This window comes from Dermacentor albipictus, chromosome 8 (assembly GCF_038994185.2).
Source record: "Dermacentor albipictus isolate Rhodes 1998 colony chromosome 8, USDA_Dalb.pri_finalv2, whole genome shotgun sequence".
Classification (NCBI taxonomy): Eukaryota; Metazoa; Arthropoda; class Arachnida; order Ixodida; family Ixodidae; genus Dermacentor; species Dermacentor albipictus.
The window spans coordinates 99,857,517-99,876,501 of NC_091828.1; the positions used below are offsets into that span (position 1 = coordinate 99,857,517).

At 49.2% G+C, this 18,985-nt stretch overlaps 2 protein-coding genes across 3 annotated transcripts in view; one reads left to right on the forward strand and one right to left on the reverse strand.

Annotated features, from left to right (window-relative positions):
• LOC139048908 (uridine phosphorylase 1-like) overlaps positions 1-479 on the forward strand; it is a 28,535-nt gene extending 28,056 nt beyond the window's left edge. For both annotated transcript variants that reach the window (XM_070523839.1, XM_070523838.1), the window contains exon 9: positions 260-479. In XM_070523839.1, coding sequence (XP_070379940.1) covers positions 260-411 — 152 coding nt within the window. In that variant the 3' untranslated portion in view covers positions 412-479. The remainder of the gene's footprint in view (positions 1-259) is intronic.
• Positions 480-4,667: 4,188 nt separating this feature from the next.
• LOC139048907 (uncharacterized) overlaps positions 4,668-18,985 on the reverse strand; it is a 100,201-nt gene continuing 85,883 nt past the window's right edge. The window contains exons 6-8 of the mRNA XM_070523837.1: positions 16,849-17,164; positions 12,272-12,963; positions 4,668-7,612 (exon numbers count right to left, since the gene is read on the reverse strand). Coding sequence (XP_070379938.1) covers positions 6,028-7,612; positions 12,272-12,963; positions 16,849-17,164 — 2,593 coding nt within the window. The 3' untranslated portion in view covers positions 4,668-6,027. The remainder of the gene's footprint in view (positions 7,613-12,271; positions 12,964-16,848; positions 17,165-18,985) is intronic.

Genomic DNA, 18,985 nt, shown 5'->3' on the forward strand with positions numbered 1-18,985 from the left:
TGGCAGAAGCCAAAGTGACGAAAGTGAGCACCGATGTCTAGTCTTCTGGCTCGATTACCGTTTGAAACATTGATTTACAGGTTGTTCAAGAAGGCTGCAAGTGCATCAGCTTCCACTGTCAGTAGTAGTAGTATCTATTGTGTAGTATCTATGTATGTATAGTATGATAGATAATGTGTGATAGTATCTATTGAAACATGCATGTTGTGTGTTGGCTGCATATGGTTGGTACATCGCTGTCCTTGTGTGTTGCATGCAGGTGCCATAGTATGTGTGACTTTGCTGGACCGGCTGCAAGGGGACCAGATCACCGCGCCCAAGAGCATCATGAATGAGTGGCAGCTACGGCCCCAGCATGTAGTGTTGCGCTTCATACAGCGACGCCTGGGAATCGCTACGTCATCGCCGTAGTTAGTGCAGTTACTCCTTTCACCCCCCACCACTATTTGCCAGGTGCAGTAAACTTTCTTAACAAAGAGCTTGTGTGTACGACGCCTTGTTCCTCTGTGGTAGTGAACCTTCAGACTATTTACCTTCCGTACTTCATGTATAACCCATGGCTGTGTATATAATCCTTGCCATCATTTTCAAGGACCAAGTAATGAAACTTTCGGATATTCACCTTGCCTGCTTAGCAAGTTTAAGGGGCCACTAAGGAAAAGAACAGTGAATTGACCAGTGTTAGTAACTTGCCTGTCGACAATACCAAAAAGCCACTCTCACTATGATAAGACACTTGGTAGGACTGAAAAGATGCAAAAACGATAGTTGGATGGTGAATGCCGCCTTGACATTCCTGTACCAGCTTGCCATCACGTCATGGATTTAGATGCTGTCTGCTCTGGCCTGCCTAAATATTTATAGGTAAAAATGGGCTGCATAGTATTTTAATAGAGCCGAAGGCTGAACTTGGGAAGCTTCAAGGACTTTATTGAACCATAATGGCTACAATGCAAAAAAAAATATTATAAAGATGCTTTGAAATCCATGACGTCACACTGAAGTACCGGACCTGGGATTTTGGCAAGAAATTCGAAAAATCAAACATTTACCCTCATTTTCTCCTCTGATAATCAGCCTATTACCACGAAACAAATGAAGGTAGTGTCCTACAAGAATACTTGATCAATATAAAGTGATTCAACATTTCACTTTTGCGTCCCTTTAAGTTCGATCCACATATTACTAATACTGTGTCACTGGCTACACTTTCACCGATTTATTTATTTATTCATATTACCTGACAGGCCCATTGAAGGGCATTGAGTAAGGGGGGCAACAGTAATTGCATGACAAAAATAGCAAAGTGCAACATCGTTGTACAATATTAACATGCAATGAATTCAGGTTATCACGGAATGCTTCACAATTGGAGATGGATGCAGTCTGATCCAGGAGGCAGTTCCAATGTGCAATAGCTCTAGGTAGGGGGGATGAGTTAAATGCCTGCGTTTGACCATGAATGTGCATGAAACTAAGTGCGTTGTGAATGCATCAAGATGTGTTCACAGGAGCATGAAGGGTCAAACAGTGAAAGTAATTACTACAAGTATACCTGTGAAACAGACATAAAAGAACAATGACGCGGAGGTCTTCTAATGACTGTAATGCAAGGTCTTTTTTTTATTCGGGTAATGCGTGAATGATAGTCATAGTTGCCAGAGATGAATCTGGTTACCCTATTCTGAACGGCTCCCAACATACGGATTAGATAATCTTGATATGGTGACCATGTGGATGAAGCGTATTCTAGTTGTGGGCGAACATAAGTAAGATATGCTAATTTTCGTACATTAAAAGGCGCGTTGCGCAAGTTTCCACGCAGGTGGCCGAGAGGTTGAGAAGCTTTGGATGAGACAGTTGCTACATGCATTGTCCAGGATAAGTCCGATAAAAGATAAACGCTGAAATATTTGTACGATGGGGCAGTCAAAACTATGGTACTAATAATTGAATAGTGACACACTGAGTTAGTGCGCTTTCGACTAAACAAGATTAACTTGCATTTGGATGTGTTAAGGGACATCTGCCAAGTTATGCACCATCTATAGGTTAGTTCGAGGTCATTTTAGAGAGTAAAATGATCATCGAAACATTTAATATTGCAGTAGATGATGCAATCATCAGCGAATGACCTGACTGAGGATGAAAGATTAGTGGGCAAGTCGTTGATGTATATTAAAGAGTAATGCACCAAACACAATGCCTTGGGAGACACTGGACGTGAGGTCGCAAAGCTTAGATGAAATGTTGTTGACCACTGTAAATTGCTGATGCGAAGACAAGAAGTTATGTAGCCAAGGGAGTGTTAATGAATCAGTACAAAGGACAGACAATTTGGAAATCAAATGCTAATCAGGTACAGTATTGGACGCCTTAGCGAAATAAAAAAAGAGTCAATTGGTTTGATTGCTGGTGTTCATGTTAAAGTGAAGGTCAGTCGTGAATTCAAATAACTGAGTGTAAGATGAGTAGCCTTTTCTGAAGCCATGCTGATTAGAGAAAAAAAGTTACTTGATTCAAGGTGACTGTAGGTATAACAAGCTATTATATGTTCAAGTAATTTGCAGCATATGCATGGTAATCAAATGGGTCGATAATTACAGGGTGAGTGCTTGTCAGCAGATTTAAATAAGGGAACTACTTTACCAATCCTCCTGTCCTTGGGCAGCTTACCTGGTGATGAAGACTGGTTAAAGAGGAAATATCAGCAGTATTCTTCAGTATTTTAGATTTGATGTGATCAATACCAGATGAAGTAGAAGCTTTAAGATTTGTGGTGAGGTTCGCCATACCTTCGGCAGTGATGGGAGTGATGGCTGTGACGGAGCCATGAAAGGGAAGGGTTATTCAAGAGCAAATGGCACATTGGAACAATCTTCCTGTGTACAAACAGGCGCGGAATATGCATTGAAAGCATTGGTGGAGAACGCAACAACAAAAGAGTTCTGGCAGACTATTTTTTCCTTTGTTGTTTTTTATTTAACCACTTTTCATGTATCTCTAATAAAGAAGACTATTTAAACATGGCGATGGAAATCCATCTGTGCTGCATGACAGGTTCTGCTAAGTTGCTGTTTTTCAGCGAAGACATGTGGCGGCCAATGTAGGTGCCACCAACGAACTTTGCCGTTTCGGTGGTGCGCTGTTGCATGTTTTCGGATGTGACAAACGAGATGCTGAATGGTCCCATGGTAGCTATTGCTGGCCTTGCTGACCAAGCTGGCCTTGTTGCTGGGCGGTAGCTTGACTGCAAACATTCTTGTAATGTGGCGCACTCCGCTTGGGAGTCAGGGCGATGAGGCTTTCACATGGTTAGGGGGCAATTAGCTTGGAAAATGAGTTTGTAGCATTGCCCGGACTTGCGCTGTTGAATTTTAGGACGGTCATAACAGCAAGCAACTTCCAATTACCCATTTGAGGTACAGATATTTGTGCACGCTGCCTACCCATTTCTTTTCATTCATTGCCCGAGTCCATGTTCCTGTCTCATTTGTGGGTTGTACCATGGGCAGCAATGTCAATCAGCTCTTGACTGATTGTGATTTGGTGTGGTTTAGCAGTGTCCATATCTGGGATTGCCAGATGATAGTGCTATTAATAGAAATTAAAGGAGAGTCAGTCTATTCTGCTGAGTATTTTCTTTAAACATTGTGTGCAGTACTTCGGATGAAAGAAGGTGGATTATCTCTCAAACCAAAAGCCACACTTCTGGAACTTTATGCCGGGGCTGCCTGATCTAAGACATCAGTGGGGCATCGCCTTACCGTTGTTAACTAGAATAGTTCTGTGGGAAGAATGTTTCCAAAGGTTGATAGGTGGAGTCAAAGCTTGTTTAAGAATTTAGTGTAGATCTTTCTGTATTGATAAACTTTACTAGACATGAGCAGGCACCACCAAAAGCCATGAATTTGCGGTAAGCTGGTGTTAAATGACTGTTTGTATTGGGCATCCCTTTTGCAATAGGGTGGTGTCAGGTAGTCGTATATATAGCCCTAGCCTGCTTGAGCTAATAGGGTATTATACGCAAGCATAGCAGTGTAGAATAATACCTATCTCTCCTTGATTGCTCTCCATTAAGACCTTTATCTCTATATTGTACAGTTACCGATGCCTGTAACGACTCTGGCTCTGTCAACCTGTTCTCTGCTTTTCTTTTTCCTCAGTACTCTGAACTTCTCTTGTTCATCTCGACTGCTGGCCAATGAATACTTCCATCTGCTTTAAAATCCCTGCACTTCTGCAAGGTGGAGGTTCCCTACGGTTTTCACTGGGTGAATATCCAGGCATTCCATTACGTTGTGCCGACTTGTGCCCAGACTTTTGCTGCAGCAGACGCATGCCTTACCCTGTCATGTCTTAGTATCACCTACCTTTCTTTTCTTGTACTTCTATGCCATTCACTTATTCAGTGTTCCGTATTTGTAATCTGCCAATCTATTTTATTTATTCATACTACAGGCCATATTTGTCTCAAATAGACATTTCTTGAGGTACTTCTTAAGCAAAATAATAATCTGTTTCTCTGTAATGTTCCCTCTGAGGCGATACCACTGTGCAAGGTTAATGTACTTACATGACAGCATTGATGATCTACTTCATAACCCCGCATGCATGCCCGGGAACCTGCGGCATGTGCTCCTTCAGCAACGCACCAACACACAGCATGCCATGTTTCTCGTTTTATTTATTTCCATGACAAGACAGCTTCATTAGCACATTTGAAGCCACAGCCACGACTTCCAGGTTTCGGGGAAGCGCCTTTTGTACTATAGCGTCTCTTGAGCCTGTCACCTCGCAGGGACGTCAGTTCCGTGCGCACGAGGGCAAACAACGAAAATCCCTGCACAACACACAGCAAGATTCACGGTGAGCTGCTGACACCACTGCTGATGTCACTGGATTGGCTGCGTCTTCGTCTTCTATGGCTGTCTCTAATGAGTTGCGGTGCCATTCTGGACAATGTCAAATTCTGCCGCGTTGTCGAATTCCGCCATGCTGATGTTTTGAGCCAATCAGGGAGGGCGTAGCCAGTGAGAGCAGACAAATGGGTGAATTCTGCAACACTTTTGAATTTGATAGCATCCAGAATAGCTCCCCTGAAAACTGTCAAATTCTGCCACATTGCCAAATTCGTCATTTTTGATGCCAACAGGATTAGCTAACTCTGTGGCTAACAGGGTAATCACACCTGATAATTTTTAGGAAACTCCATGGCTATGCCGTTCCTGACTGGCTCGGGAAAACAATGGTGGAATTCAAAAATAGGGTGAAGTTTGGCAGCGTCCAAGATAATGTAGATTTTTATGTGGTCTCTTGACACGTCTTCTTGCTGGTGGGTTAAGTGGCGCAATTTATTTTTTTCCTGCTGTAGCTGCTGGGTCAAAAGCAGATGCAGGGTACACTGGGTTTGAAGTTGCTCTTGAACCAGGTGCTTTCGTGCATAGACTGCATTCTTACTGCATGCCACAACCTCCTGGTTGTGCTGTATTATGGTAAAGCCATGGCACAATCGGACGTACCACACCACAACCCCGCATACCTCGCAGCAGTGTACATTTTGCTGTGAAGCAGGTACACATAAAGAAAGAAAAATGAGCAGGACTGTTCTTGGATGCTTATCTGAGAGTTGCATGTGCCTCCTTGCCTAACATGTGCTATGGCGCGTGGTCAAGTTTGTAGAAGGTTTTTCTTGGCCCAACTGTGATCTGGTGCTCCTGGTCACTGGGACAGACGAAGTGAGGGTGGCCCATTGACACAAACTGCGCAAAATTGTGTCCATGCACCACTGTATGTTACTACCTTCTTGTGCGCCATTTCGTCTTGGTACCTGTGTCCGAAAATCTAGACGGAAGCGCCGTGCACCAGCAGCCCTCCAAAGATGCTGCAGGTTCGATGCACATGTCTATGTTTGTTAGGTGTGAAGGGGCTCCCTTTGTGTCTTGGTTGCGAAGTTGATCTTGGCAAAGTTTGGAACACGTTCTAAGGCAGGGGGGTGGGGGGGGGGGGCGAAAACATGCGACGTCCTCACTTGTTGCACGATACGCGGTCGCCCTTCATGCATCGGCCCACCGATTTCTTGTAGAGGCTCTCGGCGGGACAGTTGTGGACGTAGCCGCGCAGACCCGTGGACGCCTTCGAGTTTGGCGCGCAGACGACGAACTTGCCGCAGTCTTCTGGGTGCGGGAACACGCCGCGCTTGTGGCAGTCCACGGTATTCTCGTCAATCAGGATGAGCGGCGGCGCGAACGGGTCCGGGGGTATGGTGGGCAGCGGAGACGCCGCCACAACAGGCCGTCGGTGACCGCCCCCAGCAGCAGCAGTTGCTGCAGGACGCCTGCCGCCTCCGCGGCGTCCGGGTCTCCGGCTGGGTCGACGCGTCGTCGTCGTGGTGGTGGTGGTCGTCGAAGGCGTCGACGGCTCCTCGTCTTCGTACTCGTACTCGTACTCGACGTCCTCGTACTGCGGCGGCGGCGGCGTCGTCGGCCTTCGCGTCGTCGTCGTAGTCGTCGTCGTGGTGGTGGTCGGCGGCAAGGTCTGCTGGATGGGCCTACGGCGTAGTGCGACCCGGTCGCCCGGTCGCACGCGGATTCTCTTGCCGCGACGACCTCCGCCGGGAGCCGGCTGGTCTCCCGTGGGCTTGCCGTTGACTCGGACCACCTTGTTGATGCGCACCTTGGTTCCCTTCTTGAAGCTGAGCGGCACCAGGACCTCGGCGTCCGTCTGGAAGTCAGGCGGGAAGTCTATCGGCGTCACGGCCGTATCCCTGTACGAGGACGTCGACGGCTGCGTCGGGTACACCGAGGGCGGCACCGTCGGGGGCGAGAACGCGGGCGCGGGAACGTTCACGGGAGCGTTCACGGGCGCCGGTGCCAGAGGGGGACCGACGGGTGCCCCTTGGTAGCCTTGAAAGACTTGCTGCTGCTGCTGCTGCTGCTGCTGTAGCTGCTGTTGCTGCGACGGCGGCTGCAGCTGCAGTTGCGGTTGTCCCCTCTCGGGCGCCTGGTACACGAACTGGAAGGGCATTCGCGGAGGCAGCGTTCCGTGTATGGGTCCCACGAACACGTTGGTCTCTTCTCGGGGTGTCGGGGTCGGATGTGCGGCGTACGGAGTCGACGGCGGAGGAGCGAACTGCGTCGACGGCGGAGGAGCGAACTGCGTCGGCGGCGGCCGAGCCGGCTCGACGTACTGGAACAGCTGGGGTTCCTGGAACAGCGGTGGCCTCCGGATGACGTGACCCTGCGCCGCGGCGCTGCTGTCGTTGTACACGGGCCGGAACGGCGGTTCGGTGGGGACGAACAGCTGAGGCGGGAGCCGACGGGATCCCGTGCCGACGCTGGGTCCCGCCTGGTTCTCGGCCGAGTTCAGGATGGTCTGCAGCTTCTCGACGCCGCCGATGCTCTGCAGGAGTTTGAGCAGTTCGGCGACGTTCTGGTCGGCCGCCTTTGTGGTCGGGGGCGGCGGTGTGGTCGTGGTTGTGGTGGTCGTCGTCGTGGTTGGTCTTGGGGTTGTGGTTGTCGTCGTGGTGGTGGTTGTGGTGGTGGTGGAGCGAGCCTTGGACCGCCGCGGCTTTCGAGTCGTGGTGGACGGAGCCTCGGTTGGTGTCTTGACCCTGCGAAATTGGGCGAACGTGTTAGTGTTTTCATTTTGGTGCTTTATGTCCGCTCACATTTCTAGTTCTCTCTACAATAAGATTAAAGAAAACTAAAGGTTAAGGTCTAAAGGCGCATACATCAACGCGACAGAAGACTTACTGAACGCACGTGCAACTACGCATTTATTTATACCCTCCTTGTAGATCTCAAAGAAAGTAAACTATTTTGCAAAGAAGGTACGCTGACATCACCGATGAAAACATCCATATCATATCCATATCAGGATATGGATAAGGACATCCATATCATGTCCCAAATGTCCGTGCGCCGTTTCGGAGACACAGCTAGGACAATCACTGGATGTCCATTCTAGTATAGCGCACTACGGACGTCCCAATAATATTGCACACGAACTTTTTCGGCTTGTACGTGAATAGATAAGCCCCCAAGAAGGTACGAGTTCCTTGGTAAAATTGTGTCCTCTTAAATTCGAATTACAATCCGGAGCTATCACATATGTGCGGCTTGTGTGCACATAGTGCATTGTGCATTTTCTTACGTAACTTTGAGAACTTTAGTTTGTTGAACAAGCCACTTGCGCATGGCCTAGGGCCTAGAAGAGTGACAACTATACCGCATTCCCATGCGTGTAAGTGCGCGCGGAAGGTTTGCGCGTAATATGTATCACTTCTTGATGCGTGGGCGCTCTGCCCGTTGCATCCGCCGCACAGCGTGTGCTGAGAACATAGCCGACATTATAGCAAGCACCGTGCAAATGGTCGTGACATGTTCGTAAAATGTACGCGGCATCTCGCCATGATGTCCCTCGTGGACGTGCAAGGAACATCAGCAAAACACTGAAAGTGGGGCCAAACGATCGTGTCTGAGGGAAGGACGTATATTCGACACATCCCTAGGACTTCCATGTCCTTACAGTGGATGGCCGTAGTACATCCATTGCAATTAAGCCATTGCATTCACTGATTTTTCGTTGCGCACTGTTTTGCGAGAAGTATACATCTGTATACACAACGTCGCCCTGTTCGACACGTACGTCTTCGCTGTACCGAATATAGCGATTGTTCTACAGTGAAACCTCGCTATAACGAACCAGTAGATAAAACGAGTAACGCTGCTTGAAATTCCTATAGAGACATGCATTTTAAAAGTTCGTATTAACGAAAAATACTTTCGATGTAAGAACACACCATAACGATCGAATATTTACTAACAATCTGATGCGGCAGTTCAAGACTCCTGAGAGCGTTCGGCTTGCCAGGCAATGCGCCAGATTGGCTGAAAACGAGCCAGCGACCGTGGCCTGGTCGGGTCGGGCAGCGCGAGATGAAGATGCTGGAGGTCTTGACGCGGCCACGCACTCTATATCGCCGCCAACTCACGCGTTCTGCGCACGACTGTGCGCACTACTCTACACATAGCATGCTGCGTGTTTTTTTTTTTTCTTACTGCCGTGTGCTACCACGGCAGAATAAAACGCGGGCAGCTTACAGTACAATGCTGCGCGTTGCACAATGCCCGAACATGGACGCCAGCGTCAAGTTGGAGCAGTTTGCCATCGCAGCACGAGAGGGCGCTTTCGGCGGCGCCGCCGCACGTTGCCTCGGCGATAGCACACGAATACGAGATCATTGCAGTTGCTGCCTTGTGCGGTCAGCTGTCGGAAATGCAAGTGGGTGCTCGCTAGCGCACTGTGCTTCATCCATGCTGCAAAATGAGGAGCGGTAGAGGCAATACGTACGCAGCAGTAGGTTGCGAGAATAGTGACTCGCATATTAAGACGTGGAGGGAATCTGTGTGACGATGTTGTGATGAATATGTGTGACGAAGACGGACTGCTGCTACATAAGGAGTGCCAGTGTTGCCGGCCTTCCGCGATGCAGTACGGCTTTCCCCGAGGATAAAAAAAACAAACTCATCCGCCAACGTGTTATCGCTGACCTCTAAAGAAAGGACTTCAACCTCGGAACGCCGGTAAGAGTAAGATCCCTGAATAATGTAAGAGCGAGTGCCGCTAGTTACACAGGTAGTGACGAAGGGTGTAGCGCCGCTTCCTGGCATAGTAAGTTTCTCGTACGTTATCTATACACGTCTGTCCCAAACTCGCACGCAAACTTAGGCCCGCTTTATTGCTATCCTATCAAGAATAAGTGAATGACCGCGCACTTCAATCAATGCGCCGACGCATGAGTGACGGCGACTACGACGACAGCGCACGAATGTTCGGAGCTGAGCGTTTCGTGGAAGCCCACAGGGTAAGTGAGTGACTAGCGATAATACGCCTTTGCTATAAGCTATTGCAAAGTACAGAACATCCACGTTCCAAGTCTTGTGCGCAGCAAGAACAAATCTATCGCAACTACCCAAGAAGCATAAGTTGGCTGCTAGCTAGCTTGATACAGCTTGAGCAGGCTAGAAGCTTCTAGAGCTATGTCAAGCTATAGTTTAGACGTCTTCAAGATGGCTAGCACTTGATGTCTCTAAGCTACGACTAGCATTTGTGAAGACGTTTAGGCAGATAAAAATGTGGCAAACAATTTCGACAACATGGCCAGTACTTCACAGCATTGTGAAGACAATTAGAAAAAAAAGTGTGTGTGGAGGGGGGGAGGGGCTTGTCAATACACAGAGTGAACGGGGGTGGGAAGGGGGGGGGGCGGCGGTCAGTTTTGTAAGTGCGGAAGTTGCCGGCATTCACCGGAAAAGCTGAGGGGATATATGTTGCGTTGATAGGGAATATGAAACCCCTTGTAACGTATTATCAGCACCAAGAATGGAGCGCGCGCAAACCGATTCTTTGTAGATTTCCTACGCTGGTTTTGAAGCGCGCCCACGTTCGCCTGTTCAAATCTAGGGCCACACCGATTGCATGCTGCGACTTGCGGCCCGCAAAGGGGGCGCCTAATATAAAATGAACATAAAGAGCGACTAAAAAAATAAAATGTAAGATGCTCAAAAACATAGCTATGCATTAAAGTTGTTTTAAAGGGAACGTATGTGAGCATGTGAAAAGGTTAAACAGAGTTATCCAAGCGCAGCGCCGGTATCACAGGTGGCGCCACCTTCAACGGTGCCGCCCCGCACACACTCAAGTTCCACCAATCGCCACAGAGGGCGAAAAATCAACGGCGGCGCGTTCCAGCTCAAGTTATAGTGGCACTACTGTAATTTGTACATATCTACTGTAATTGGTTGCATATCTTAATTTTACTTTTACTGCTAGGGGCGCTCAACACGGCTAAATATTTTATCTGTAAATGTGCCTATAACAACCGACAAACATACTTATGTCATTTAAAAAAAAAAATGGACAATTGTTTTTTTTTGCACCTCCGTTATTAGTCTGCGCTTTACTTGACAAAGGTTTTAATACCTCACTGACGTTCGATATGCAGCCGCTCATTGGTATCGATTACAGTACTGGCCGTTTGTCTCAAAATCATCTAGTAACGTTGGTTTATCTTTACAAATTTTACGGCGGTAACATTTGCGACCGGGGTGGCCGTTTCGTTTGACAGGCATCGCGCAGGTTCGTTTTAATTAGATAAGAATAATAATGTTTCAGCCTGTTTATGCGACTAACAATCGATAGCCGCCACCAAGCGAACGTGTTTAAAGACGGCGAACTTTATCAGCTGCGGCGTTTCGCTGGCGTAACGGCTGCATAACTTCCGTCGTTGGTGATCTGTCGCGTCTGACCGCGTAATGACGTGTCGCTTGAAGAAAAAAAAATGTGCTAGCTAGCGCGAAAATTCACCGCCGGAACCGAGGACGGTCTGTCTGGAGACTACCCACGAGAGCGGATTAACCTTGCAGCCTCTGGGTGTGTGCACCGGTGAGTAAAAAGAAAGCACTGCTTCCCATTCTCAGCTTTTGAATTTCTTTGCGTGCGAGACAGATAAAACCGATTTTTGTGGTCGTTTCTTAAAAGTGGAAGAATAGAATAGTATAGAATTTACTGACAGGAAAGACAGACAGGTCGGCCTAAGCTAGTGTGCTCTAGCATGCTACTCTGCACTGGGGAAGAGGGAAGGGGAGTGAAAGTACTGGGATGGATGATGATAAAGAGAATTGGGCAGTGCTTATGTATATGGGACAGTTTGCCTTGCTAGAGCCGCTCGCCAAGCTTGGTGTCCCGCAGAAACTTCAAGAACACAGACGCCTACATATGATCGACCCAGACGGTAAATTGTTTGCCCCCGAAGGTTACGCGGAGCAAAACGTCATTGCTACACAGGATTCGGCTGGGCGTTGCTTTCACCCCTCGCTACGCCCACCTCATCGGCCAATCGAACAGCCCTGATTGTAAACACTGCCAGGAGCCTGAAACACTGGAACACATACTGTGCGATTGCCCAGCATATATGCTGGAGCGAAGGACGTTAGAAAGTTTCCTAGCCAGCGTTGGTAGGCAACCACTCTCGGAGGAGGCTATCCTCGGCCCATGGCCTGACACTGCAACTTCAGTGCGTAAAAGGGGAAAATAATAATTACGAAGTTACTGATCTTCAAAGGCAATTCAAACGAGGCTCTCGTTATTTTTGTCGCGTCGCTAAAATTCCTAAAGCTCACGCAACCATGTAGTTACGTTGACCAAATTAGCGGGACACTCTTTCTCGAGACGCGTCGACCGCGGGCTTCGGAAAGGACATCCGTACTTGCAGACGACGTTCTCCTTGTAGTCGCACGCCTCGGACTTGGAGTTGAAGTACAGTCCCGACGGGCAGGTGAACGCGTGGGCCACCGTGCCCAGGTTGGCCGGCCCGGAGTCCAGGCACCAGAAGTACTTCCGGCAGTCGCGCGGGTTGTTGAAGAACCCTTCGTCCTCGCACTCGAACGCCGGTCCCGGGTCCGGGGTCGGTGGCGGCGGCGGCGTAGTCACCGACAGGGCCAAGTTCTTGCGCGAACCGGAGCCGCCTCGGCGTCCCGGCGACAGCGAGGACTTGGCCACGCGGCGACCGATCTCCTGCTGGCGCTGCTGCCGCTGCGCCGCCCTGGGCGCCGCGGTCGTCGAGCGGGCGTTGGTGCTGGCGGCCAGTTCTTCCTCTTCGTCCTCCTCGTCCTCGTCCTCGAAGGAGCCCGAGGAGGTGGCGCCCTCCAGGAGTTCCTTGCGCAGCGCCGTGATGAGGGGGCTCTGCTCGCCGCCGCAGTGGCCGCGGAAGTCGTCGTTGTCCAGCGTCCAGACCATGGCGCCGGCCAGGCCCTTGGAGAGGACGTAGCGCGCCTTCTCGCGCACCATCTGCTCGTCGTCGAAGCCGACCCACTGGTCGTCCTTGAAGGCGTACGGCCCCATCCGCCGGGGCTCGGGTCGCTGCAGCTCCCAGTCCAGTTCGTTCACGTTCTGACAGATCTGCGGGAGAAACGAAACGAAACATTTTTTTTAGGAAGCTTCGCTTTTTAGGAGTGGAACGAGGTAGCATTCAAAGATCCCTGACTGCTTCTCACGCTACCGGGCAACTGCAACTGATACGTAACCGTAATGTTTTACCGGGAAACGTTGGCGGCGAAATCTATGCACGCGAGGTGAGCTTTCTGGTATAGAAACGCGCCCTCTTGCGTGGGCCAATCTTCTCTTACTGTTTCGTACTTTCGATATTTGTATGAGAAACTTTAGCATAAATGGCACACGTGCTGTCGGCGTTTTGTTTGGTGGCATTTGTTTGTGGGCCGCCATTCTCAAAATACCGAGTAATAAACTTTGTGAAGAGCGCAAGACAAGGTGTGAGCAACTTTAGTGATAGAAGGATTAGCTTTAGTGCCGTATAGAATATGCGTGGTTCGGGATGATTCTCTAGGCTGCGGACGCCGACGCCTACGCCGACACCTAATTTTCTGCGACATGGGGCCCTTAACGCTATCGCGTTAAGAAGCAATGCAAGACGTACCAGGTGCGAGGGAGTGGGGGACTTGTCAGGCCATATCTCTGTACCTCGAAACTCTGGAAGAAATATGCTGGCAAGGCCTCAAAGCGCACTAAATAATTCACTATTATAGTTTTTGTATGAACCAGTGCCGGTTTACGTATCCCAGGAGCTGTGTGCGTCATGACGTCATGACGCAGACGGCGGTAACGCGGAAGCAGCACGTCGCGGCCATGTTGGCTCTGGCTCCATGGGCGTAGCAGACCGTCGAGAGAGCTGGAGCGAGTGCCGTGATACGTCACGATGATCTGCTACCCACGTGACCAGTTTCTTTGACGTCAGGTCGCGGCACGTACATCTTTCTGTTGCGTGACTTAACGGTTCAAGCAATGCTTGCATCGACTTTTGTGCTCGTGACTGCCTGACGTACGGCTTGCGTACGATGACGCGCTCCGTTGTGGGAGCCATTTTGGGTCCCGCAACCGATAGGCTACCCGGCTATGTGGACATTGGCTGTAAGAGATATTTCAACGCTAATTTCGCTAACAATGCCAATTAACTTTTTTAATTACTAGCTTTAGGCCACATGTATCTGCGAAATTGAAGCCGTGGAGTAGAGAGTTGTCGCGTCTGCCTAGCAGAAATCCCAAGACTGGCACAACTTTCGAGATATGCGACGCTAAACTGTACTACGAAATACATTGGCGTTCCAGTTGACAGTTTCACCAAAGCGTGCCTCATACAGTTGGGTACAATCTGAACGGGAACGCCGAGGCATTTTTTAGCAGAATTTGGGGATGGCGATGTCGGAAGTGGTGCTAATCTTAGGATTTCTGTTAGGCAGACATGGCTTCGATATGCTGTGCACGCTTCAGTTTCAAAATTACAGCAAGTGCCCTAAAGTAAATAACTAGAAAGTTAATTAGTATTGGAAATATTATCAGCTGTCTTTTTTCGCCGCTAATGCCCGGCCAGCCGCGGTCCTAGCCCATCAGCAAGAACGGCAGGGGCCTAGGTATGACAGTTTGACTTTTTAAAATTTTCTGCATCATATTCTGGTACACTGTAAAATAATTCACACCCTTAAAAGTGATTAAGGCTGTAAATCGGTCTATAATCAAAGCCCTTACACCCAGAAGGGTGTAAATTGGTGTGTAACTCACACTATCACACCCAAAAAGGGTGTAAGGGTGAGAATTACATAGACCTATTTACACCCTTAATAGCTTTCAAGGGTGTAAATCATTTTACAGTGCGTAGTTCGCTCACTGCCGGATGACGTCATTTTTTTTATAGCCACGCCGAATCCCCCAAAATTTGGGCGAAAAATAAAAGAAACCTGTGCGTGTAAATTAGAGCAAAGTCGGAAAGCCATTGGATAGTTGCATAGCGTCGCGGTGTGCTTGCTGCTGCAAGGAAGTCGCCAGAGCGTCGGTGCGATAATATCGTTCCCGAAACGGCTGCAGAACCGAAACCGCTGTTGTTTCCTTGAAGCTGAAGTCGCGAGAGCGTTAATTTCCTCTTCGTATATCGTCCGCGTGATTCCCCCCACCCCCCCTTCTCCCCGAAAGCGTAGCCCCGGTCACGCCACACCATGCTCCGATGCACCTGAGAAGAGCGCTACAAATAACGCGAGAATATGATCAACACTGTCTGCATACAACACCACTGACCGCGGCACATTTCCGACTCGTACGATCAGAGAAAGACGAACACGAAGCACAACGCAAACCTCAACGCAATTCGCGTTTGGCCTGTTTTGTTTTGCAGCACACCCATATAGTTTCATGACGCAGTACACCAAACTATTCTATAGCCACAGGACTCGTCGCTGTACTTATTGAACTTACGTAAGGCACGTAAGTCAACCCGGGAAGCCTGAAGCACGTACGTAAGCGACGGGATAACAGTTTGCGTACACCGCTGCCGCACGTGGAACCTGCCGTGCCTGACCCGGCCATGAATGGCAACATCGCGGGTCTTTTCATCGAGATGGTAAACCTTCACGAGCGAAGTGCGGACATGCCTATGAATCGTGCTTGATAGAGACGGCGTGCGCCTCGGGGTGAACGTTTTGTCATTGTGTATGTATAGGAAGAGCCGTTCGTTTCTTAACGGTCTGCGCAGTTCACGATTCGAATCATTGTGTAAGCGGCCGAAACGACGAAGTCAGGGACAGTCGCGCGTCTGCTACGGGAACGCGGCCCCCGTAACTGTGTCGTAATAGAGCTCCACGTCTAAGGTTTACGTTTCTCCGAGCCCTCGGGTAATACGTCCTTCACGACGCACGTTTTCAAGTCACGGCGTCTATATCAGAGTCCCTTCGCTTTCCGGCGACCCAGAAAGGAATGAACTGTGTGTGTAGGGGAGGGGGGGGGGGGGGGCTTTTGTATTCGCGATTGCCGTAACTTGTCCAAGGACTTGACGCAGGCTGCCGTCGAGATGTCGGGCCGTCGCCAGAAGCGAGTTCGTGTGCTGAGCATCACGCCAGGTCGAGTTGCCGCAAACCGACTCTTGATTCGACACGCTGAAGCCGGTTTTATGAGTGCGATGTGTGGTCGGACTCTATGTGCGATTCTGGCTGAAACGTCATATTTGCCGTATATCGTATCGACCGCGCATAAATACGGGGACAGCGGAAGAGAACACGAAAACGACACGGGCGGTAAACGACACGGGCAGTTAACACCAACTAGGCCAAACCGAAGTTCTTGCGAGTCATATATGCCGCCTTGGCGGGCGCAGTTCGACCGAGCGATCATCGCTTCTTGAGATGACTCACCTCGTACGCGACGAACATCTGCCGGATCGAACAAGCTATCTCTCAGCTCGACTTTCGAGTCCGCACGCTCCAGCCGGATGGGTTCGCGTATCCTCTGCCAGGCCGGACCCTACGCGTCTGTGGCTGAAATGTCGTACCCGCGTGCACGAACGGTTTGATTGTTACTTTGCTCACTCGTCGCATCTTGAGGCGACTCAATTCGTGCCGGTTAAATCTGCCTCAACTCGACTTCCGAGTCGACACGCTCCAGCCGGATGGGTTCGCATATCCTCTGCCAGGACGGACTCCACGCGTCTATGGCTGAAACGCCGTGCCTGCATGCATAAGCGGTTTGATTGGTACGTCGCTCGCTCGTCCTCTCTTGAGACGGCTCAATTCGTGCCGGTTCAATCTGCCTCAACTCGACTTCCGACTCGACACGCTCGAGCCAGGTTGGGTTCGTGTGTATAATACCCTGCCGGGTATACCCAACGCGCGTCTTACTGGAAACAACGCCGCCCGGGTTCGCGCTCGCGCTCCCGCGCTAGGTCTCGAGTTCGCGATCGAGATTTCGCTCGTCGCGTCGTATTGAGGGGTCGAGCGCGTGACTCACCTCGAAGTAGGCCAGGTAGCCCTTCTCGCGCGTCGAGTTGCCGGGCTCGCCGGGTCCCTGGGCCGCCGAGTCGAGCTCGTTCTCGTCGGGGTCCTCCAGCGTGTACGAGCGGCCGTAGGTGGGCACGCCCACGACGAGCTTGTTCCGCGGCGCGCCGGCGTTCAGGTAGTAGTCGACCGTCCAGCGCACGTTGAGCCGGCTCTCCTCGTCCCAGTCGCGCAGGCCGTCGGGCGAGCCCAGCGGGGCGTGGTGCTGGGTGGCCGACTCGTACGCCGTGTGGTAGTCGTACGTGAGCAGGTTGAGGAAGTCGGCCGCCCTGCGGTGACGTCATCGAGTGCGTTAGTGTAGTACGCGGTAAGTCTGTACACTTCATCAGAAGCCGAGAAACACTGACACCGAGGACAACATAGGGGAAATTACTCGTGCTTAAGAGGAAGCTTTAGCTCCGATGCTCCTATCTAAATACATGTAAAAGGAGAATTCGTTTTTCTCTGCAACTACTGCACCAAATTTGACGAGGTTTGTTCCATTTAAAAACAAAAACTTAAAATCTAGTGACTGTTGCTTTCGAATTTTCGATTTACGGCTTCAATTTTTTATTAAATATTGGCAAAAATCGCAAGTTTTCAGAAAACGAAACTATCAAGTTTACAACTCCGTAACTCAGCAAGGAAAAATGATATCGCAATTCTGTGAATTGTGCCTAATAGCACATCTAAAGCGGACAAATTTGACATCTTACATATGAATCTAAAAAAAATTTGTTAATATGTAATTACAACTTTTGCAGAACCCTGGTAAACTACGTAACAAATTCACGTAAGATGTAAGATGGCATATGAAATTTGTCCGCTTTGAATGACCTAATGGATGCCGTTCACAGAACCGTGATATCTGTTCTTGATGCTGAGCTATTAGTTTGTAAACTTCGTGCTTCTATTTTTTTTCAAACTTCTGAATTTTTGAAAATCTTTTTAACAGAATTCAAGCACTAAATCAAAATTCCGCTTCCAACAGTCACTGGAATTTAACTTTATCTCTCAAATGCAACAAATTTCATTAAAATCGGTCCAGGGGTTATTTCAGAAAAAACGTTTTTGCGTTTTTACATGTATTTGAATAGGCCGCGTCGGAGTTGGGCCCGAGCTAAAGCTTCCTCTTAATAAATCAGTGTGGCAAGTCTGTACATTGTAACACACGCGGTTCAAAGCATGTGTAACACTTCAATTAATTCGTACACGTTGGACGAACTTGCTCCCCTTAAACAGCTATATATGCCTCGCGAGGGTCGGAATGTCCAACAACCCACTTTGTGACTTCTGCGGGTGCAATGAAACAATCGCGCACCTTCTTTGTGAGTGCTCTCGTTTCAACCCGGTGGCACCATCCAGTGCGTTACTGTAGTGTGCGGTAAGTCTGTACATTTCATCAGAAGCCAACCAACACTGACACTGCGGACAACATAGGGGAAATTACTTGTGCTTAATGTGGCAAGTCTATACATTGTAACACGCGCGGTTCAAAGAATGTGTAACACTTCAATTAATTCGTACACGTTGGACGAACTTGCTCCCCATAAACAGCTATATATGCCTCGCGAGGCTCTTCCTTGCAGCTCCAACGCAGACCGTAGGTGTAGGTGTAGAGAATAGATGTTAGTGGCACGTGCCCAGCCCGGGGGATTGGCCAAGAACCGGGTATAGTTCGATATAACAATGAGAGAAAAAAAAAGAATGATAAAATAACGTAAGCAAAATTTGTCGATAGGTATGTGGGAAATAATAGGTCCTAGCTTACGATTTTAATAGAATGAAGGAATAAATTAAAACAAGAAATACAGTTAATTCAAATTGATTTTGTAGAAGCATGACGAAACCTTAAGTTCGGATGTTATAGTCGAAATCGTACAAAACTGCTCCGGTGCGGTTTTGTACGCCATTAAGGTTTGTATATAAATTTCTCTCTCTCTCTCTTTATGACCTTCCATATGAAATGCTGCACTTGTGCCCAAAGAATTCGACTGTGCTCAGTTTTCATAGAACGATGGGGGCACTTGATCACTAGTCCGGTCGCGGATAGGCGTGGCCAGCGTCTCTCTGTGCAGAGTGCACACGGGAGCCTTCAGAGCAAATTTTAG